The 18,814-nt window shown below is 42.8% G+C and overlaps 1 protein-coding gene across 1 annotated transcript in view; it reads left to right on the forward strand.

Moving 5' to 3' along the window:
- Positions 1 to 18,814, forward strand: part of Grin2a (glutamate ionotropic receptor NMDA type subunit 2A) — a 470,861-nt gene that overhangs the window by 264,778 nt on the left and 187,269 nt on the right. The window contains exon 4 of the mRNA XM_008829942.1: positions 6,959 to 7,551. Within this exon, the coding sequence (XP_008828164.1) occupies positions 6,959 to 7,551 (593 nt within the window). The remainder of the gene's footprint in view (positions 1 to 6,958; positions 7,552 to 18,814) is intronic.

Below are 18,814 nucleotides of genomic sequence, written 5' to 3' on the forward strand. Positions count from 1 at the left end.
TTTTGCAAATGCTTTCTCATGTCTCTTAGGGTTGTGCAATGCCTTTGGCCCACAGTGATTTTTCTTACCTGCTTTTTTTGTAGTACTGAGGATAGAACTCAGGGTCTAGACCATGCATGCTAGGCAACTGCTCTACTACAGAGCAACACCCCTCTGCCCCTAGACTTCAAAGTGGTTTTTGAAGGTGGAGTTTCAGGTGCCAATAGAAACAAAAGTGGTTTATGTTCTTGGGAATATACCCAAAGACTCTAAGTCAGTATATGGCAGATACTTGCTCACCGGTGTCTATTGTAGCTCTAGTCACTGCCAATAATCACTCTAGCCAAGTTATGGAATCAGCCTAGGTATCCATCAAAAGATAAATGGATAAAGAAAATATGGTGTATGGGGCTGGAGAGATGGCTCAGAAGTTAAGAGCTCTGACTGTTCTTATAGAGGACCCAGGTTTGATTCCTAACACCTACAAGGTGGCTAACAACTGTCCGTAACTCCAGTTGTGGAGTTAGAACAACCAAAAATGACAGTGGTGCAGCATAGCTCTGTGAAGCCCACAAGGGGAACTGGTGGTTGTTTCTCTCTAAAGCATGGTATAGTTACAGTTGGACAGTCCTTCTCTTCACGCAGGCTCCTGGCTCAGAACACACGGGCTGGTTTGTAGGGTTGTTTGGATTTAAAACTAGCAGATCAAAGAGTCTGGATATCCTAGTTTCTGAGACAGGATAGGGGTCCCCTGAGATTTCCCCCAGTGCCTATGCAGTTCACAGAACAGGCAGTGGAGAGGACCCAGACTGTTGGAGTCAGGCAGGGAGAGATGAGCCCCTGACTTCTGTCCGTTCATCCCATTCTCCACTTAAGATCTGGTGGTCATTATGCTCATTTTGTATGCAAAGAACTCAGACCCATGAAGGTTAAGTGTTTTTCCAGAGTCCCATGGCTAGCACAGAGTGAGGACTTGAACTGGGGTCTGAAAGGCCCCAGAACTCATAGTGTAACAGCTATAAAGATTGACTGGTGCACACAGACAAATAGGCTGGAATCTGAACTTGAGCTTGGCCACAGGAGCCATTGATGTCTGCCAGGCAGTGAAACCAAAGTGTAAGCTGTTGAGATGCTCCAAAGCCAGACCACTTTGTGGTGTGGCTAGCACAGTCGTCTGCTGCGATGTAACAATGGGCCGTGACCGTGGGGAAATCACCATGCCTCTTGCTGAGCAGCAAATAAGCACTGTAACCAGTTTGATACAGGAGTGGGGAGGGCGTCACTTAATTCTTACAGCCCAGTGGCAAAAAGACACTATTGGCAATGATGCTGTGCAGGAGTGAATTGCTTGACGTCTGGAAGACAGACAAATCCAGTTCACTACTCATGTGATCCTAGAAGAGTCACTACCTCTCTGAGTCCGCTTCATTTGTAAATGAGCTTAACAGTGGTGGCAGACTAGCATGTGTGGAGGTCAGAGCACAACCTCAGGTGTCAGGCTTTGCTTTCTGTTCTATTTGAGACAGGATCTCGTGTTTTCTGCTGCATACTCCAGGCTCGCTTGCTCCAGAACTTCTAGGGATTCTCCTGTCTCCATCTCCCATCTCACCAAAGGGACACTGGGATTACAGACGTGTGCCACTGTGCTTGACTTCGTGTGGGTTCTGGGGATTTGAACTTAGGTTCTTGTATTTGCACAGCAAGCAATTTATATACCAAGCCATCTCTCCAGCCTTTTAACCATGATAATTATTTTTACAGCCACACTGATTTTATAGATGAAGAAACTAGGCTTAGAAAGATTTAATGACTTTCCCCCAGGCCATACAATTAAGTTTGGAACTGGGCAGTCTGACCCCAGAAGGTTCACTGTGGTCCATTATAAGGATAGACTGTTAATGGGTGTATGGTGGTCAGTTTTCTGTTTTGACCAAACACTTGAGAGAAACTAGCATGGGTTCAGATGTTTCAGTTCCTGACGACTTGCCTCTGTTGTTTCTTCTGGACCTGAGTTGAAGCAGAAAATAAATCATGGTAGGGAACATGAGATGGGACAGAGCTGCTCCCCTCATGGCAGACAGGAAGAAAAAAGAGAGACAGGTACTAAGGACAAAATATACTGTTCAAGGGCATGTTCGTGGTGGCCTACTTCCTCCAAATAGGCTCCTCCTCCAGTTTCCAGCTCTTTCAAACATCTCAATAAGTTATGAATCCTTAATGGATGAATCCATTCATGATATCAGAACTCTGATAACCCAATCACTTCCTGAAGGTCTGGTCTCTGACCACTGCTGTGTTGGAGTACAAGCTTTCAACACATGAGCTTTTGAGGAGGGTACTTTTAAGATCCAAGCAACAGTGGAGCTTGTGCTGAAGTGTCTCAAATCAGGAGAGGAGGGATGGCACTAGGCCAGGGCTTTGTAAATACTCTTTCACAGATGGCCTGTGTCAAGCTGGTTCTGGACTGGTGAACTGCTGTCTCTATTGATCTTTCTCCTTCATGAAATTCACAGTGCAGTCACACCCTCCTCTATATGGGGAGTGATCAGCAAGACTGCTTCTGTTTGCAGCTCTTATGTGTTCACGGAGCATCTAATGAACACTGTGGTGGTGACATAGCTCATGGTACATGAAGTAAGGGACCAGCAGGATCCCAAATTCCAGCCTCATCTAGAATGCTGACTTCCACTTCTCCACCCATACTTATGATTCCAAGAACGGTGCATTTATGGGTTGTCTCAAAGGCATTTTTATTTTTTAATTTTTTAAGTGTTTTTTTTAACAATTTTGCACACATATGCCATGCATACTGACCACTCTAATGTCCTGCACCTCACTACCATATCCATCTACTCTCCCCCTTCCTACAAATATCTTTCTCATTTTCATGACTATCATTCCATTTTGTGGCCCACTGAGATTAACTAGGGTCATCTGTGTAAGCATGGGTTTAGAGCCTGCTGACTTCAGCAGTGGGTACACAACTAAAGATAGTGATTCCCTTTCTCCCAGAATCTATCAATAGTCAATAGTTCAGAGATAAAAGGTAGGGCCCATGAGTTCTTCTCCCTTCTTTGATTGTTGATAGGGCCCAGTCTTGTGTGGTCCCAGCCCAGGTAACTATAGTTGTTGTGAATTAATGATTGCAAAGGCTGTATTGAGTCTACAGAATGGCATTTTGTAGCCCTTCACCTATTTTCTGTCTCTTACATGCTTCCTCCCCCTCTTCAGCAATGTTCCCTAAGCCTTAGAAGAGGTGATAAATACAACTTGTTTAGGGCTGGGCCCGAAACTGTCAGATTCTTTTTACTGGTTCCAACTATGCCCTCACTGTGCATTGATTAAGCAATTTCTCCATTTCCTGTGTACTCAGTGCAGGAAGACGCTGAGCCCTTTGTAGTCACATCATAGCTCTGGAGGATCAGCATCCTGAGACTCTGCTCAATGGAATTAATGCATTTCTTTGATAATTAGGTTTGCAACATTTAGGTCCCATCTCAAGAGGCAGTGTGTGGAGCTAACAACTGAGCTGCCTTTAGATGTGTGGGCCATCTTAATGCTACTAGATTCTGCATGTTGCTGTCTTTTTTTTCTTCGCTTAATGAACCTCTATGGGCAGCCATGTAAGCTTTCTACGGTCTCCCTCCTTATCAATAAAGTACACACTAAAATATATTTTTGGTGGACTAGAGTATTATCTCAGTCAATAAAGTGCTTGCCTTACAAGCATGAAGACCTGAGTTCAATCTCATAGAACTTGTTTTAAAAAAGAAAAGCTGGACATGGTTGTACCCAATTGTAAACCTAGCACTGGTGAGGCAGACACAGGTGGCCTACTTGGCAGGCCCTAGATCAATGAGAGCCCTGTCTCACAAAAAGTAAAAGAAGGGGGTTAGTGAAATTGCTGTAGGAGTAGAGGTTCTTTCCACCAAGCCTGATAACCTGAGCTTGATTCTACACAGTCAAAGGAGAAAATTGGCTGCCTAAAATTGTCCTCTGGCCTCCACATATACGCAGTGGCATGCATGCACCTACCCACCCACACAAATAAATAAATGTTAAAAAATAAAAGGTAGACACACCTAAGGAATGACACCCAAGGTTGTCCTCTGGCCTTCATGTGCATCTGCACATAAGTGCACTCATATACACAAGTACACTTGCATACACATGATCGTGCACACACAATACATACACACACAAATATGTACATATTTTGGGCTTTTGACAAGGGCGTGGTTCTCAGGGTAGGTAAGTGTAGGTGGTGATGTTAAAGGTCTTGTTTTGTTTTGAACATAACATTCAAGATCTATACAGAACACAATCTCAGATACCAAATTCTCCTCTCTGAACATTCTGTTTACCCCAAGGACATTTTTCCAAGGCTTCATTCCCACACTCATCTGCTCTTGCAACTCTTTGTCCTCCACTTCCTGATGTGTCATGGACCAAGCCTCCTGCCAGGCTCCGGGGACAGAGTGATGAGGACAACAGCGACTCTGCCCTTGAGGAGCTCACAGTCTTGTTGATATATGACTGAAAAATGATTCATCAATTCAGGAATATTGGATTTCTCCAAATGTGACAGTAGGGAAAAAGATCATTTCCCCAAGTCTTTAAGTCTGTTACCCATTTTAATTGATTTAATTAGGTAAAATTCACAGAACTGTAATGTTGGAAGGAGTCCAGAAACCATTTATTTATTCCCATTTCTCCTGTCTGCTTCCAGGCCATGCTATATTCAAATAATCCACCAAACTCAAGCCTTTCAGAAGAGAGCAGTGTTTCTAAGAACGACAGCTCTTTGACCCATTCAGGGAAAACCTACAGTGAGGACCCATAGGGAAACAAGACAGACTTGTTGAAAGAATAGACAAGCATAGATACAAAGTGTTGTTCTGAAAGATATGAATGGAATCACACACACTCACACACTCACCCACAGATATGCGAACATACATACCACATATAGGAAACAGGATCCCCGTTAGTTACACTGCTGAATTGAAGTGGTATTAAATGCTTAGAATAAGTTAAGTACAAAACGAACATGTGGTTGTAATATGATAAGTCCCTTTGGCAATTCTTTCATTTCCTGGAAAAAAAATACATATACTTCAGCATTGGACAGATCCTGTTTTGTGTTAATACAGATATATATCTTCTGATGAGTTGTCATTTTTTGTGCTTATTGGTTGGGTACATGTGTGTGCAAGTGTGCATGCACATGCATGTGGAGGTCAGAGAATAGCTTCAGAATTCTTCCCCAGGCACCATTTGCCTTTGTTTTTGAGTGGGTTAGTGAGTGAGCCCCAGGGATCCTCCTGTCTCTATCTCCCCAGCACGGGATCTACAGGTGCATACCGTGACATCCAGCTTTTTCTACATGGGTTCAGAAGGTTGAACTCAGGTCCCCATGCTTGCAAGACAAATACTTTACAAACTGATCTACCTCCCCAGGTCCCTGAGTGGGTATTTTGCAGCACACTGACTACAATAATTTATACATCTGCTATGTGTTGATCTTAAATGTTCCCAAGAGGACTGTTGCTGCAGGTGGGAAAGGAGGCTGCATGTGGAAGCTATGTCTCAGGACCTAGGCTTAAATGCTCATTTCTCTGTGACCATCTTGAGCTTTGGTCTGTCTGCCAATAATACCAACTTCTTAGGATCATTTGTGGGAATTTAATGAGTCAAGGGATATGGAGCAGGTCTACAAATTGGACAATCCTATTGTCACCCGCTTGGATAAGTAGAACTTTGATCTCATGATGATAGACCTGTGGAAACGCTGGAATGATAGGAGCCCCTTAGCCCAACACAAGTTACTGTGTTATTATCAGATAAGACCCCACATGATGGGGCTCCTCACAAGCTTTTCAACGTAATGTAATCCTTTCTACTTCATAAGTCAGAATGGCTTTATCTCCAGTACTCAAGAACACATTTCAGGACATGCCCACATATTTCCTGTCTGTCTCACCTGAAGGCTACATTTCCGCAGATCTTTCTCAGTCCCCAGTTCATGACTGGTCTTCCTTGTTTCCCTCACGTGTGACAGCAGAGGCTGTGCCATGTCTGATTCATATGTGGTGATTTCCCAAGGCACACAGCAAAGTGTTCAACAAATGCTTGTTGATTGAACATGTGGATGTTCACATAGCTTTGAACATCATCTGTACTGTAAGTTTAAGATACAGAAACCCTGGTTCCACTGGCTTATATGAACACGGGAATTCAGTGACTCATGTAGTCAGAGGTCCAGGGTAAATGGCTGTAGACCTGCTAAAGTTCAGGGCTTCTGATGCTGCTTTGTTTCTGTTGGTTTTGTTTTTATATCGTTATTCTGAGGACCAGACAGAGTTGGTTCTATTGAAAGTGTATGAACAAAAGGGGAATCTAGAGGAAAATTAGAGTAGATGGTGGGCAAACAAGATAAACAAGTATTCTTTCTTATATTGGCTATGGACTTTTGAGCATGAATTTTCTCAAGTCTGAATTTTCAGTATCCTTTTCTGAGCCTGGTATAGCTCAGAACATTTATTTTAATTTTTTTGGTATATATGTATTCATGTATGTGTGTTCATGTGCATATTCATGTGTGCTGGTGAAAATGTGTATGTACGTGCATGTGAAAGCCAGAGGACAGTTTTAGGTGTCATTCCTCAACAACCATCCACCTTGTTTTTTGAGACAGGATCTCTCACTGGCTTGTAGCTTGCCAAGTATGCTAGGCTGCTGGCCAGCAAGCCCCAGGAATTTGCCTGTTTCTAACTCTGAGAATCAAACTCAGGTTCTCAAAATCAGAAGGCAAGCACTTTACCAACTGATCTATCTCCACAGTCCCTCAGAAATGTTTCTGAATGAGTGGCTATCATCTTACTTCTAGGAAGGAGTGTCTTTACACCTATAAAGGCAGGTCCATGCGTATCAACTGCTTCTGGCTCACCCTCTGCTTTGTTTTCTTCTTGTCTTGCAGGATCCCACATCTACCTTCTTCCAGTTTGGAGCATCTATCCAGCAACAAGCCACGGTTATGCTGAAGATCATGCAGGATTACGACTGGCATGTCTTCTCCCTGGTGACCACCATCTTCCCTGGCTACAGAGACTTCATCAGTTTCATCAAGACAACAGTGGACAACAGCTTTGTGGGCTGGGATATGCAGAATGTGATCACACTGGACACCTCCTTTGAGGATGCAAAGACACAGGTCCAGCTGAAGAAGATCCACTCTTCTGTCATCTTGCTCTACTGTTCCAAAGATGAGGCTGTCCTCATTCTGAGTGAGGCTCGCTCCCTTGGCCTCACTGGATATGACTTCTTCTGGATCATCCCCAGTTTGGTGTCTGGGAACACAGAGCTCATCCCCAAAGAGTTTCCATCAGGACTCATTTCAGTCTCCTATGATGACTGGGACTATAGCCTGGAGGCAAGAGTGAGGGATGGTCTTGGGATCCTAACCACTGCTGCATCTTCCATGTTGGAGAAGTTCTCCTACATCCCCGAGGCCAAGGCCAGCTGCTATGGGCAGACAGAGAAGTCAGAGGCCCCACTTCACACTCTGCACCAGTAAGAAAGGGCTCTTTGCTTTCTCCCAGAGATGGGCCAGAGTTTTGCTGCTATGAGTGTTTGTTTACACAGTCACTAAGAAAAGAACAGGCTTCAAATAGAGAATGCTGTATGTTTGTTTGAAGGGGTTTTACTTGATTTGATTTTGTGCTCCTTTCTCTTTTCCTCTCTTCTCAACTCATTCTTTAAATGATAAGCAACATTTTTTTAGATAAGAGTTTCATTATACAGCCATGGCTAGCTTGGAACTTGCTATGTAGCTAGTCTTTGTCTCACAGTCCTCCTACAGGCTCCTGAGTGTTGGGCTTACAACTACCACGCCATGTTACAACTAACTGCCATGATGCCTGCTTAGTAACAGCACATTTTATTTTCTGCAACTTGCTTTTTTTCTTTACTCAATAGCATAGCACGGAAAGCTTCACTTGGGCATGTATGCTCTCATATCAATCATCTATGTATCTACCTATCTATCGTATAGCTATCATCTATTATCTATCTATCTATCCATCCATCATCTATCTAAAGCCCAAGTAAGTTCTTCACAACATGCAAGTCATGTTCTTCAATACACTTATGCCATGAATTGTTTATTTATCCACATTGATAGGAATTCAGGTGAGGTTTTTTTTCCAGATTTTTTCTATTAGAAGCTAAACTACAGTGATAACCATCAGACCTGTCTTTTTATGCCTGTATGCAAATGTTTTTTCTAAAGTTGATAAGAAGTAAGATTGGAAGTCATAAGATACATGCATCTTTAATTGCAAATTGCCAAATTCTTCTACAAAATAACTGTACTGATACACATTCCTACTGAGAGTTTGCGATCTTTCCCACACGTTCAGCACCACAGCATGCTTTGGGAAAACTACCCACACTGATGCTCCTGTCCCCTAACTGTGTCTGAATTTCTCCTCCTTTGATATTCCAAGTGTTTTTGTAGGTCATTGGAAATCTTGGTAAACATCATTCTTAATGCCACGCTATCTTGTTATATGAATATATCATAATTTATTTATTTAACTGCTTCCCACATGGTGGATATTTAAGTTAAATTTTACACTTCTGGAAAATGTCGTTATTCTTTGCAGTCCATCATTATGGCTAAGCTGCTAAGATTTGGAATGATCACTCAGACACCCATTCTAAATGTTTTTGCCTCATGTTTGCTGATTTAATCCAAGTTTCATTGCTCAGATAATGAGCACTGTGGCACTGTGATTAAGGACTAGGTTGGGGAAGAGTGATATTGGTCCCAGTTCAAATCCTGTCTTACTCACTTTCCACAGGTCTTGGACAATCACTTTACCTTTCTGGGTCTCAGGAGCTTATTCCGAAGTGATGATAAAAGTCTTAACTTTCTAGAGTCGTCCTCAAATTTAGCATACATTTGAATCTCTGGAAGGGCTTGTTAACACAGATGTGTGTCCTGCAATCAGAGTTTCCATTATATAAGTAGATCTGGGTAAGACATAAGGACTTGCAAGTTTCTGGGTGATGCTGCTGTTGTTGGCCTGGGGATCATGCTTTGAGAACCAAAGTTCTAGGGATCCTTATGAGTATGAAATGAGGAGGTACATGAAAAGTGCTGCTTCTCACAGTGTTGCCCCCTGGCAGCTATTCAATAAGCATCAGTGAAGGTTTGCCTCATCAGAAGTTAAAAGAGGCAAACCATGTTGTGTGATTGCTTGCAGAGTACTACGGCACTCTGAAACATTACTGGAAGTGTGTAACACGTTGAATCTGCTACCTTTCAGAGTTTACCTCTGAAATAAGTTTGGGGAGGTGGTCTGTGTGTGCATGTGTGTGTGTATGTGTGTGTGTGTGTGTGTGTGTGTGTGTGTGTGTACATTCCTGTGTGTGAATGTGGATATGCACATGCCGTGGTGTATGTGTGGGAGCCAGAGGACAGCCTTCAGTGTTGATTATCACCTGCGACCTTGTCTGGGGCAGGGTCTCTGTTATTTTTCTGCTGCTGTGCTAGGCTATCTGGCCCACAAGCTTCTGGGCACAGTTCTGGGGCATGGTCCAGGTTCCATCTCTCATTTTCCCTATAAGAACACTGAGATTAAAGATGTTAACACAATAGGTCAGCTTTTATGTCAGTTCTGGGGATTTGAACACAGGTCCTCAGAATTTTGCAGCAAGAGCTTCTACCCACTGAGTGATCTCCCCAGCTCAGGATGCACTTCCTTACAATTAACATGTATCATAGAAAATTGAACTTTTGAATTAAGAAATCGTGCTCCTTTGACATTTTATCTTTTCTCCTCCCCCATATAATGATCCTATTTCTATGTTGCTACTTTTAGCATTCTAAATAATTCTCCGAATATCAGGAAGGGACTCAGATAATTCAATGTGAGACATAGGAACTTCTTATTAAGTCAGGCTTACTGCCAGCCCAAAGACAAGGGCTGGGCTAATGAATTCATACTCTGTTTAATGAGATGAGCCCTGCAGCTGGAAGACTCAGAAATCTATAATTTTGTTGGAAACGTAACTCAGTTGTAAGGCAATCGAAATGTAATATATAGGAAAAGGAATTTGAGAAGGATAATTGGCAAAACATTCAGATTCCCTTCCAGGGCCCACCCTAGATTCCATTCTTTAAGCAGGAAAAAAAAAAAAAAAATCCTAGGGCTGTGAAATGCTATTGTGCTATTTCCAGAAGTTTTGCCTTTGAATGCATCAGCTTTGTAAGTGGCAATTCAGCCCCAGAGAAGTGACGCACACCAAGCACAGTAAGTTATCACCCACTGCTCATTGGGAATGAAATGCCTTCCCGTCCATGGCAGGCTGGTGGTGCTCACCCAGGGCATGAAGCTGGATAGTGGCTCATGGGCTCCATTAATCTCTCCTTGCTTTCCCCTCCTCAGGGCTCCTCACACTCACTGCAGACGGAAAGTATAGAACCCCTCTGGGCTCACCTTGTTTGAGAGCTGGAGAGACCCTAAAGAAGGCAGTTAAGAGGAATGGAGGGCACACCATCCTTGGTTCTATCCGTCATTCCTTACATGCAGCAGCTCTCCTGCTGGCTCTTGGAATACACAATGAAATTAAAACATAACTTTTGTCCCCAAGGACCATGCAGTCTAAAGAAAACTGGAGGAATTATCCCAAGACAAACCCAAGATATAAAAATTCATTCTTTACATTTATTTATTTGCTTATTTATTATTTATTTATATTTGTGTGTATATATGTATGCGTGTATGTATGTGCATGTGTGCTTAGCATGTGTGTGGAGGTCAGAGGATAACTTTTTGGAGAGTTGGTTCTTTCCTTCCTCCACATCGATTGATTCCAGGGATCGAACTCAAGTCATCAGGTTTAGTGGCAAGTGTCTTTACCCACTGAGTCATCTTGTCCACTGAAGTTTCCTTTTTTTTTTTTTTAATATTGAAAAAGACAGTGGGCAATAGAGAATCTGATAATATACCCAACTCACCAAAGAGAAAAAGAATGGCTTGTCACATTCTTTTAAACAAATAAAAGATGGATTAAAAACAATAATCCATCAGTGAGAATGTAGAAACCCTGGTGACATCTCTCCAGTGAGTGTGAGACATATCTAATCCGTGCACATGCTCCTGCATTTCACTAAAGACTCAGGCAACCACATACCCAATCCACAGTTCTTTTACCAATGACTTCTAATGCATTAAAATTTGCTTTATTTCAACCTTGTGTTTTCAAGGTCACGGTGAAGATAATTCCAGGGTATTTGTCTCAGCTGCTGTTTTGTACTCTGCCTTGCACAATGTTCCATCTTTTATCTAATCATCCTCTTTTGATGGACATTTAGGTTGTTTATAGGTCAGGACTGTCAATCTGGGCATCTGAATGCTGAGAACAGATAAGGCTAAGTGGGGGTTCATGAGCTTCCTTAGTGGGAAATCAAGACTCTTAAGTTAGCAATGCCTTATTTCAGACTTTTACAAAATTGCATTTTCAGCTGGATAGAAAGTCTTAATTTGGGCCTGACTGGATCGATGGCTTAGTGGTTAAGAGTACTTGTTCTTGAAGAGGACCTGGGTGTGGTTTCCAGTACCCACGTGGTGATTAACAACCATCTGTAACTCCAGTTCCAGGGAATCTGTCTCCCTCTTCTGGCCACGATGGGCACTGTATCCATGTGGTGTACTTACATGCAGGCAAAACAATCAAACACACAAAATAGAAATAAATAAAATATTTTAAAAGTTTTACTTTCCAAAACATCTTGTAAATAGAAAATTTCATTACTTCTATGTAGAAGGGAAGACACAAATAGCTTTAGTTGAATTCATACCTGGTGACCTTAGAATGACTTGTTAAGAGCATCTGGGTTTAGCTTTGATCAGTTGAGACCACCTTAGGGCCAGCTGGACATGTTGCTATGTGCCCCCAAGTTCATTGCTTGTAATCTTATGCTCAGAGTTCCTACAGTTAGGGAATGTATTGGCAATGCACTATGGCTCATGGGATTAGCTGTGGCACAAGGGGCAGCGTGTGGAGGATAGCATGTTCATGACCATAGACCTGTTTCTGCCCTTGTGATTTCAAGGGGGAGAAAGTAGGGAAAGTGGGAAATTTTCTTTATGTTTAATATTCCTGGTTTAAAGAAGACACTTTGAAAAGAGCAGTCAGCATTTTCCAAAGTTCAAAAATAGCTCAGCCACATTATGCAACCTCCTCCTTGCTACTGCAAAGTTATTAAACATCTGTTCCTTTGCCAAGCACAGAGCATACCACACGTAACTCCCAGAATTGTGACGGTAAACCATAACCTGTTTTGCTACTGTGGATTCTGGGCTGTTCATCCAATTCTGTGTCATGCTCTGTCCCATTCACGAACAGGTCCCTGGAAAGCAGTTCAGTTAGGAGTGTGGGTCCTGGAGTCAACCTGCCTCAGCTTGGGTTCCTGGCTTTTGGATTTCCAGATCTAAGGTTTTGGGTGAGCCTCTCAACTCCTCCACATCTCTCTCGGGTGTCATATGGGGATAAGAAAAGCATGTGTCTCTTAGACCAGTGCCTGGCACATGGAAAAGCAGTTTATAAATGGATACTGTTATGAGTTGAGCAATCCTAGTCCGAAAATACAAAATCCCAAATGCTCCAAAATCCCAAGCTTTTTGAGTGCTGACATGATGCCACAAGTGGAAACTTCCACTCTGGATCCCATATCACTAAAAGAATTGCAGGGCTGGAGAGATGGTTCAGTGGTTAAGAGCAATGGCACTCTTGCAGAGGACCTGGGTTAGAGTCCCAGCATCCACATGGTGGCTAACAACCATTTGTAACTCCAGTTCCAGGAGATCTGATGCCCTCTTCTGACCTCCATGGGCATTGCACAGCATGGGTGCACTTACACTCATACACACGAAATTAAAATAATAAATAAAATATGAAAAAATAAAAGGATTGCATAAAGTTGTTTTCAGCTATATGTCTAATGTATGTTCAGTGGATGGTATGCTTTCCTAGCAAGTAGAAAAGACCTGGTTTCATCCCTAGTGCTGTATAATCTGGATGTGGTGATGCACACTTATAATCCCAGCACTTGGGAGGTAGAGGTAGGAGAATCAGAACTTCTAGGCCATCTTTGTCTATGTGGTGAGTTTGAGGCCAGTCTGGCCCACCCTGTCTCAAGAAAAGAGAAAGAAACATAAATGACTTCAGTATTTAGAACTTGGGTCCCATCTCTGGGGTATTCCATTGTGTCTACACAGATATTCCAAAATCTGAAAAACTCTGAAGGCTGAAATCCTTCTAGCCCTGAACATTTCTGATTAGAGACACTTGACACGTGCAGATAAAACTTGCCTGTATAAAATGACAAACCAGATGTGTCTGCTCACAATAATGTCATTTGTTCATGCTACACAAAATATTCAGTGTCTTTTGTATACTAGCACTAGTTATCTATAGGTGGAGAGATGCAGAAAGACCAAAACATATGGGGCTCAGGAGGCTTGTCATTTGCCTCTTGTCTTCTGGGAGTTTCAGGACAGTGGGGCAATGCATGGAAGAGTCCAGCTGGCCTGGATAGAGGTACAGGAGGAAGGGGGCGTTCCTATAATGAGCACAGCTCTATAAGAAGACAGCAGGATCTGATGACTCAGTGCTCTGTGAATAGTTTCCAGACTTCTTTTCCATAGTTTTTTTTTTTTTTTTTTATTCATTCCACTGCTGCTTAAGACGCCAGGCTTTCATGCCTGCATTTCTACTTGGTTCACACACCTAGGCCTAGATGAAGTTCTGATTGCATTTGGACTGTGGTTTTATGGGATAAGGAACATCAAATGCCTGTTGTGAGTGGTGTATGCTTATGTGTGTTTCTGTCTACAGATATGGATATGTATGTGGGTTTCCTCTTCCACAGTGGAGGGAGACACATTTTTAGGGTTACTGAGAAAGAGATCATTAGTTTTGAGACCTAAGTCTTCCTTCCAGGTGTTTACTTTAGGAGGACTATGGCTGTTGGGAAGGGGTCAGTGTGACCTGGGGGGAAAACAAAGATTATGGTTGTGTTGTCTGAAAACGGTTTGACTTTGAATTTGGTGCAAACCCAACAAATGTAACTTACTGACAGTTCTGAACCCTGGGGGTAGGAGGTCTCAATGTGTGAGCCTAAAGACCAATTAGAAGACCACAGGGGAAGTCCAGGACAGTGAAGATGGTGACTCAGGTAGGAGATGGCTGTGCACCACATACTGGGTGCAACATCATGCCTAGCTCAATTTTATTTTTTAGTGAGTGCATTACACGTGTGTTCTGTGGCTACCACTTTTAGTCCCAGGAGTGGAATATGGAAATTTTACCACAGTGGAGTTTGAATGGAAGTGCTCAAGTACATCTGTAGCACAAACCAGCAGGAAATAGATCTTCTCCAGCCTTAATTGATATCCGGCTTGACCACTTACATGTTTTACATTAACTTCCTGATTTACAAAGTCTAGATTCTGCTTGAAGAAGCAACACTGTAAATTACTTTGACAAGACAGAAAAAAGAAGGAAGATCTATAAGTGAGAAAGAGTTTAATTCATGCCTAGGTTACATTGATACTGGCTTTCCCTCAGTCTTCTAAAAACTCCATAGGAAAAATTTCAAGATTAATGATCCACTAAGACAATGCACTAAACCTGGTCAGCACAGTTTTATTTGGTAATCAGAATTATCACTGTTGGTTTCTTTCTTAATGCCAATAAAAGAGCCTGCTCGGTTAATTCTCTGAGCTTTAGTGCAGTTAAGCTTCCCCGGGCGAATGTGATAAGGCTTTGCAAATATTTATCTGTAGGATCAGCATTTACTCCACAAACATTTCTGGCAGCAAGTTAGCCACTCCAGAGAACAAGCTATCCCATGGGCCTGTGCCTTGTGTTGGGTGGGAAACCTCAACTTACAAATGGGAAAAGTGGCCCAGAGTAAGAGATAGGTGATAGATGATAGATAGATAGATGATAGATAGATAGATAGATAGATAGATAGATAGATAGATAGATAGATAGATAGATAGATAGATAGAGCCCAGGGATAGGTGCCAAATTGAGAAGAAAGTGTTCTTCAGGAGGCTCTGTGGCATTTTAGAATGTGAATTTACACAGTGTGGCGTCCATGATCTCGCCTGTCCTGGGCAAGTGGCTTAACTTCTTTGTGTCTCCATTTCCATGACTGTAAACAGAGTCAATTCTATCCATGGAGATGACAGTGACAATTAAATGCACATGAGCTTCTCACCAAGTATCTAGGACACAGTCGCTGCTCTGCAGGTGCTGACACTCCCCCCTTCCCCGGGCTGGGTACACATCTTGATCTAGCGTCCCTCCGGTGTCCTGCTGGGCCCAGGAGCGGTGGTGGGCTGAGTTCTCTTGGGTATCCAGCCCTAGAGCTTAGTCAACAGCCTCTCTTCAGCAACACTGCTGTTTGTGCCATCTTTCCTGGAACGCAGCCTTCTCTCTTTTGGCCAGAAGTCAAAAGAACCGTATGCCAACCCCGCAATGCCAGTCAATCATTTCCAATTGGCATCCAGTGAATAGCTCAACAAATGGTGGAAACTTGATGCTGGCAACTCCAGAGGAGCAGCAGTTGGCTGTGACTTTACCTTGAAGGAAAGGCAGTTTGGGTTGTTAGAGGAAAGGGTCACCCATAATCCACAAATACTGTTCAAATTTGCCGAGAGCCAGATGTAAGTCTTTCAATCTTAGAACCAGCATGCCTAGCGGAAAAGATATATTGATCTATTTCCTCCGAGTACTGGAGAAGTTATCATCTCAAAATCTGGCCATTTAGTAATATACAGTGATTGTTTGTGGCAATTCAGCTCTGTGAGAAAATAAAGCAAATAAAAGCATCGTCTGCATTACTCTCGGACCTACTAATAGAGTGCGTATTGGGGGTAGGAGGTCTCAATGTGTAAATGCAGAGACCAGCTAGAGACTACAGGGAAAGTCCTGGACAGCGAAGATGGTGACTCAGGTAGGAGAGATGGCTGTGCACGCAGAACGAATGACTCCCTTAGTGCATACTGAGTACCAAACCAGCATGACTCCATGGTTGAATATGCTCTAAAAAGAGATAAAGAAACCAGTACTTTTCACTTGGACAATGGAATGGATGGTCGATGCCTTTTCACTAAACACAAGAAATGGGCAAAGAAACATTGAGTGGAGGAGTCAGAGACAGTATGTAATTTCAGCCATGTTGAATTGGACATGCTTCTCAAGGATCCAAGTAGAAATCTCAAGTAGGCAATTCAAGAAAAAAAAATCAGCTTGCATCAAAAATATAATGACAGGGTCTGAGATTATTAATGGCAGTTTCAGTTCTCAGATGAGTGATATCGCTGTTGAGCTTTGCATATGAAATGTCCTCCACAGGCTCATGTGATTGAACACTTGGCACACAGCTGGTGGTGCTGTTTAGAAGCTAGGTTGTTGGTTGGAGGAAGTGGGTCGCTTGAACCAGGTCTTGGGATTTAATAGCTTGGGTCTGTTTCCTGTCTGCTCTCTGCTCCCTGACTGTGGACTCAATGTGGTCAGCCACCTCAGCTTCTGCAGCCGTGTCCTCTTTCCCACAAGGATGAACTGTATTCTTTCCAAACCATCAGCCCAAACCAACCCTTCATTCTCTAAGTGGCTACTTATTAGATGTTTGCTCATAGCAGTAAGAAAAGTAACTAATACAATCATCATGGAGAGAAAGAAAATTCTCAAATCAAGAGGAACTCAAGCATTCGTTGGTAAACGGTCCCCAGTAGGAAGGAAAATAAGGAAAGAGAGAGTTGGGCTGTGAATCTCATCTGTCTCTCTCCACATGGAAGCTCTGGTCTCCGGTTTGATGTGGTGGAGCCTGGTAGGTGTCTGTGTAGTGTCTGTTACATCCTCCTCATCACAGCAGGCACTGTGACCCTTTCAAAGATGTGGCGGCTATGGCCACCATCAATCTGTCTGAGCTTAGCACAACCTGGTAGAGTTAGACTCACATCAGCAATTTTAATCAAACTTAGAAAAAGTAAAAGTGTTCATGGGATGAACTGTCAGTCTCATCATCTCAGCAGAGTTCTTTGAGTCATAGGAAATCAACCAATGTCATACTGAGCTTGAGGTAGGACACAGATGGCAAACCAGGCTTAGGATCTGGGGTGAGGTGATGGAGCTGTGGAACTAGAGAGGTGATCACTGGAGAAGTGGAAACGATCTCAGACTTGTTTCATACTGAAAATGATTTGGGAAGCAACTGATGTCTTACAGAATGGCCAAGTTAAATATCCTTTCTATGAAAAGAGGTAATGTGTGGCTGAGTGAAAAGGGGAAAGTAGGTGTGTTCAGTACAGTACAGGTGGATTTGCACATTGCCCTTGGATGGCTTTCCTCAAAGAGTCCGAAGAGTCCGTCTATGCAAGTCTTCCAATGCCTTGCAGAGGCCCTCTCGGTCCTGGCCAGGTGGTGGAGCTAGAGAGCCAGGATGGGTCTACTCACCCGTTCCCTGCCATTGTCCCAGGCTTCTCTGATCCTTCCTCTTGTCACAAGAATGCTGCCTGCCTGCAGGTGGGTCTGAACTCCGCCCAGCTCCTGGTGACTCAAAGCCTGGCGTGGCTCCCACCGATGGAAGAGTTGCTGTCTATCCCGATGGCACTGGCTGTGTTCTGCGTGGGCAGGGGAGGCCAGTCACATTTCTACCGAGGCCTCAAAGTTTGGTGAATGAACTGGCAGATTTGCGGAGGTCTGGTGTGTTGTCCAAATCACCACAGCCTGTTTCCTGAGGATCTGCCTCATTTCATCAAGTCCTGGCCCAGCACAGGAATAAGCCCACACTGCTCAGTTTCCCACATGGTAGCAAATAGCTCTTGGAGACATGTGTTCATTCCCTTTTCATTTCTGTAACTATTAATAAAAAAGAACTTTAAAAGTTTAATTACTATATCATTCTGTGTGGAGATAGGGAGACTTCATTTAATGAGTTACATTACGCAAACATATATCTTAAAATATGATGTAATATTATCCTAATTATAAGACCTGCCATGTATTCTACTTCCTGTGTGCCAGCAAGTTTTTAATGCATTACCTTTAATCTATACGCATACCACCACACCCAGCAACAGCCATTTTAATTCAAATTAAAATGTAATAGAATTATTTCATATAACAGAAATTTCAGTTGTGTACGGACAGGTACAGTATGACCAAGGTTCTGGCTCTTTCACTTATGATGCTCTTTGGAGAGAGTCACCTTTGCTTTCTAGCTGGATTTTTAAAAATTACATTTTTCTGTGAACAGCAATACTTGAGAAGATTTAGTTATTCATTGCCAAATTAGGTGATGTACCCATCTTTGGATCAATACTCATTGTAAAAAGTGCCACTTACCTAAACTAGCTTAATCCTGACTCCTGACTTGGTCACTGAGAAGGAAGGTAGGAGAGAGTTAAACTGGATTGGAACTGTTCCTGGAGCCAGGACTGGGCTAAACTTTCCCCAAAGCCTGTGGGTTCTTATGGAAGGCATGGAGTGTGGAAAAACAAGTTCTGTTAAGAATGAGAGACAGATGGATGTTGGGTGGACTACTGAGAGGTCTATCATCATTAGATTTCAGATGAGGAAATTGAGGAGCAGAGAAGTCTTACACCTCCACAAAATCCATGAGGCTAATCTAAAAAGGCATTTAGAATTCAAAGCTAGTTCACCTTGGCTCTATACCTTACTATATACTTTCAAAGACTAAAAATTGATTTCTCTCTCTCTCTCTCTCTCTCTCTCTCTCTCTCTATCTCTC

This window comes from Nannospalax galili, unplaced genomic scaffold (assembly GCF_000622305.1).
Source record: "Nannospalax galili isolate Female #2095 unplaced genomic scaffold, S.galili_v1.0 scaffold32, whole genome shotgun sequence".
NCBI classification, from domain to species: Eukaryota; Metazoa; Chordata; class Mammalia; order Rodentia; family Spalacidae; genus Nannospalax; species Nannospalax galili.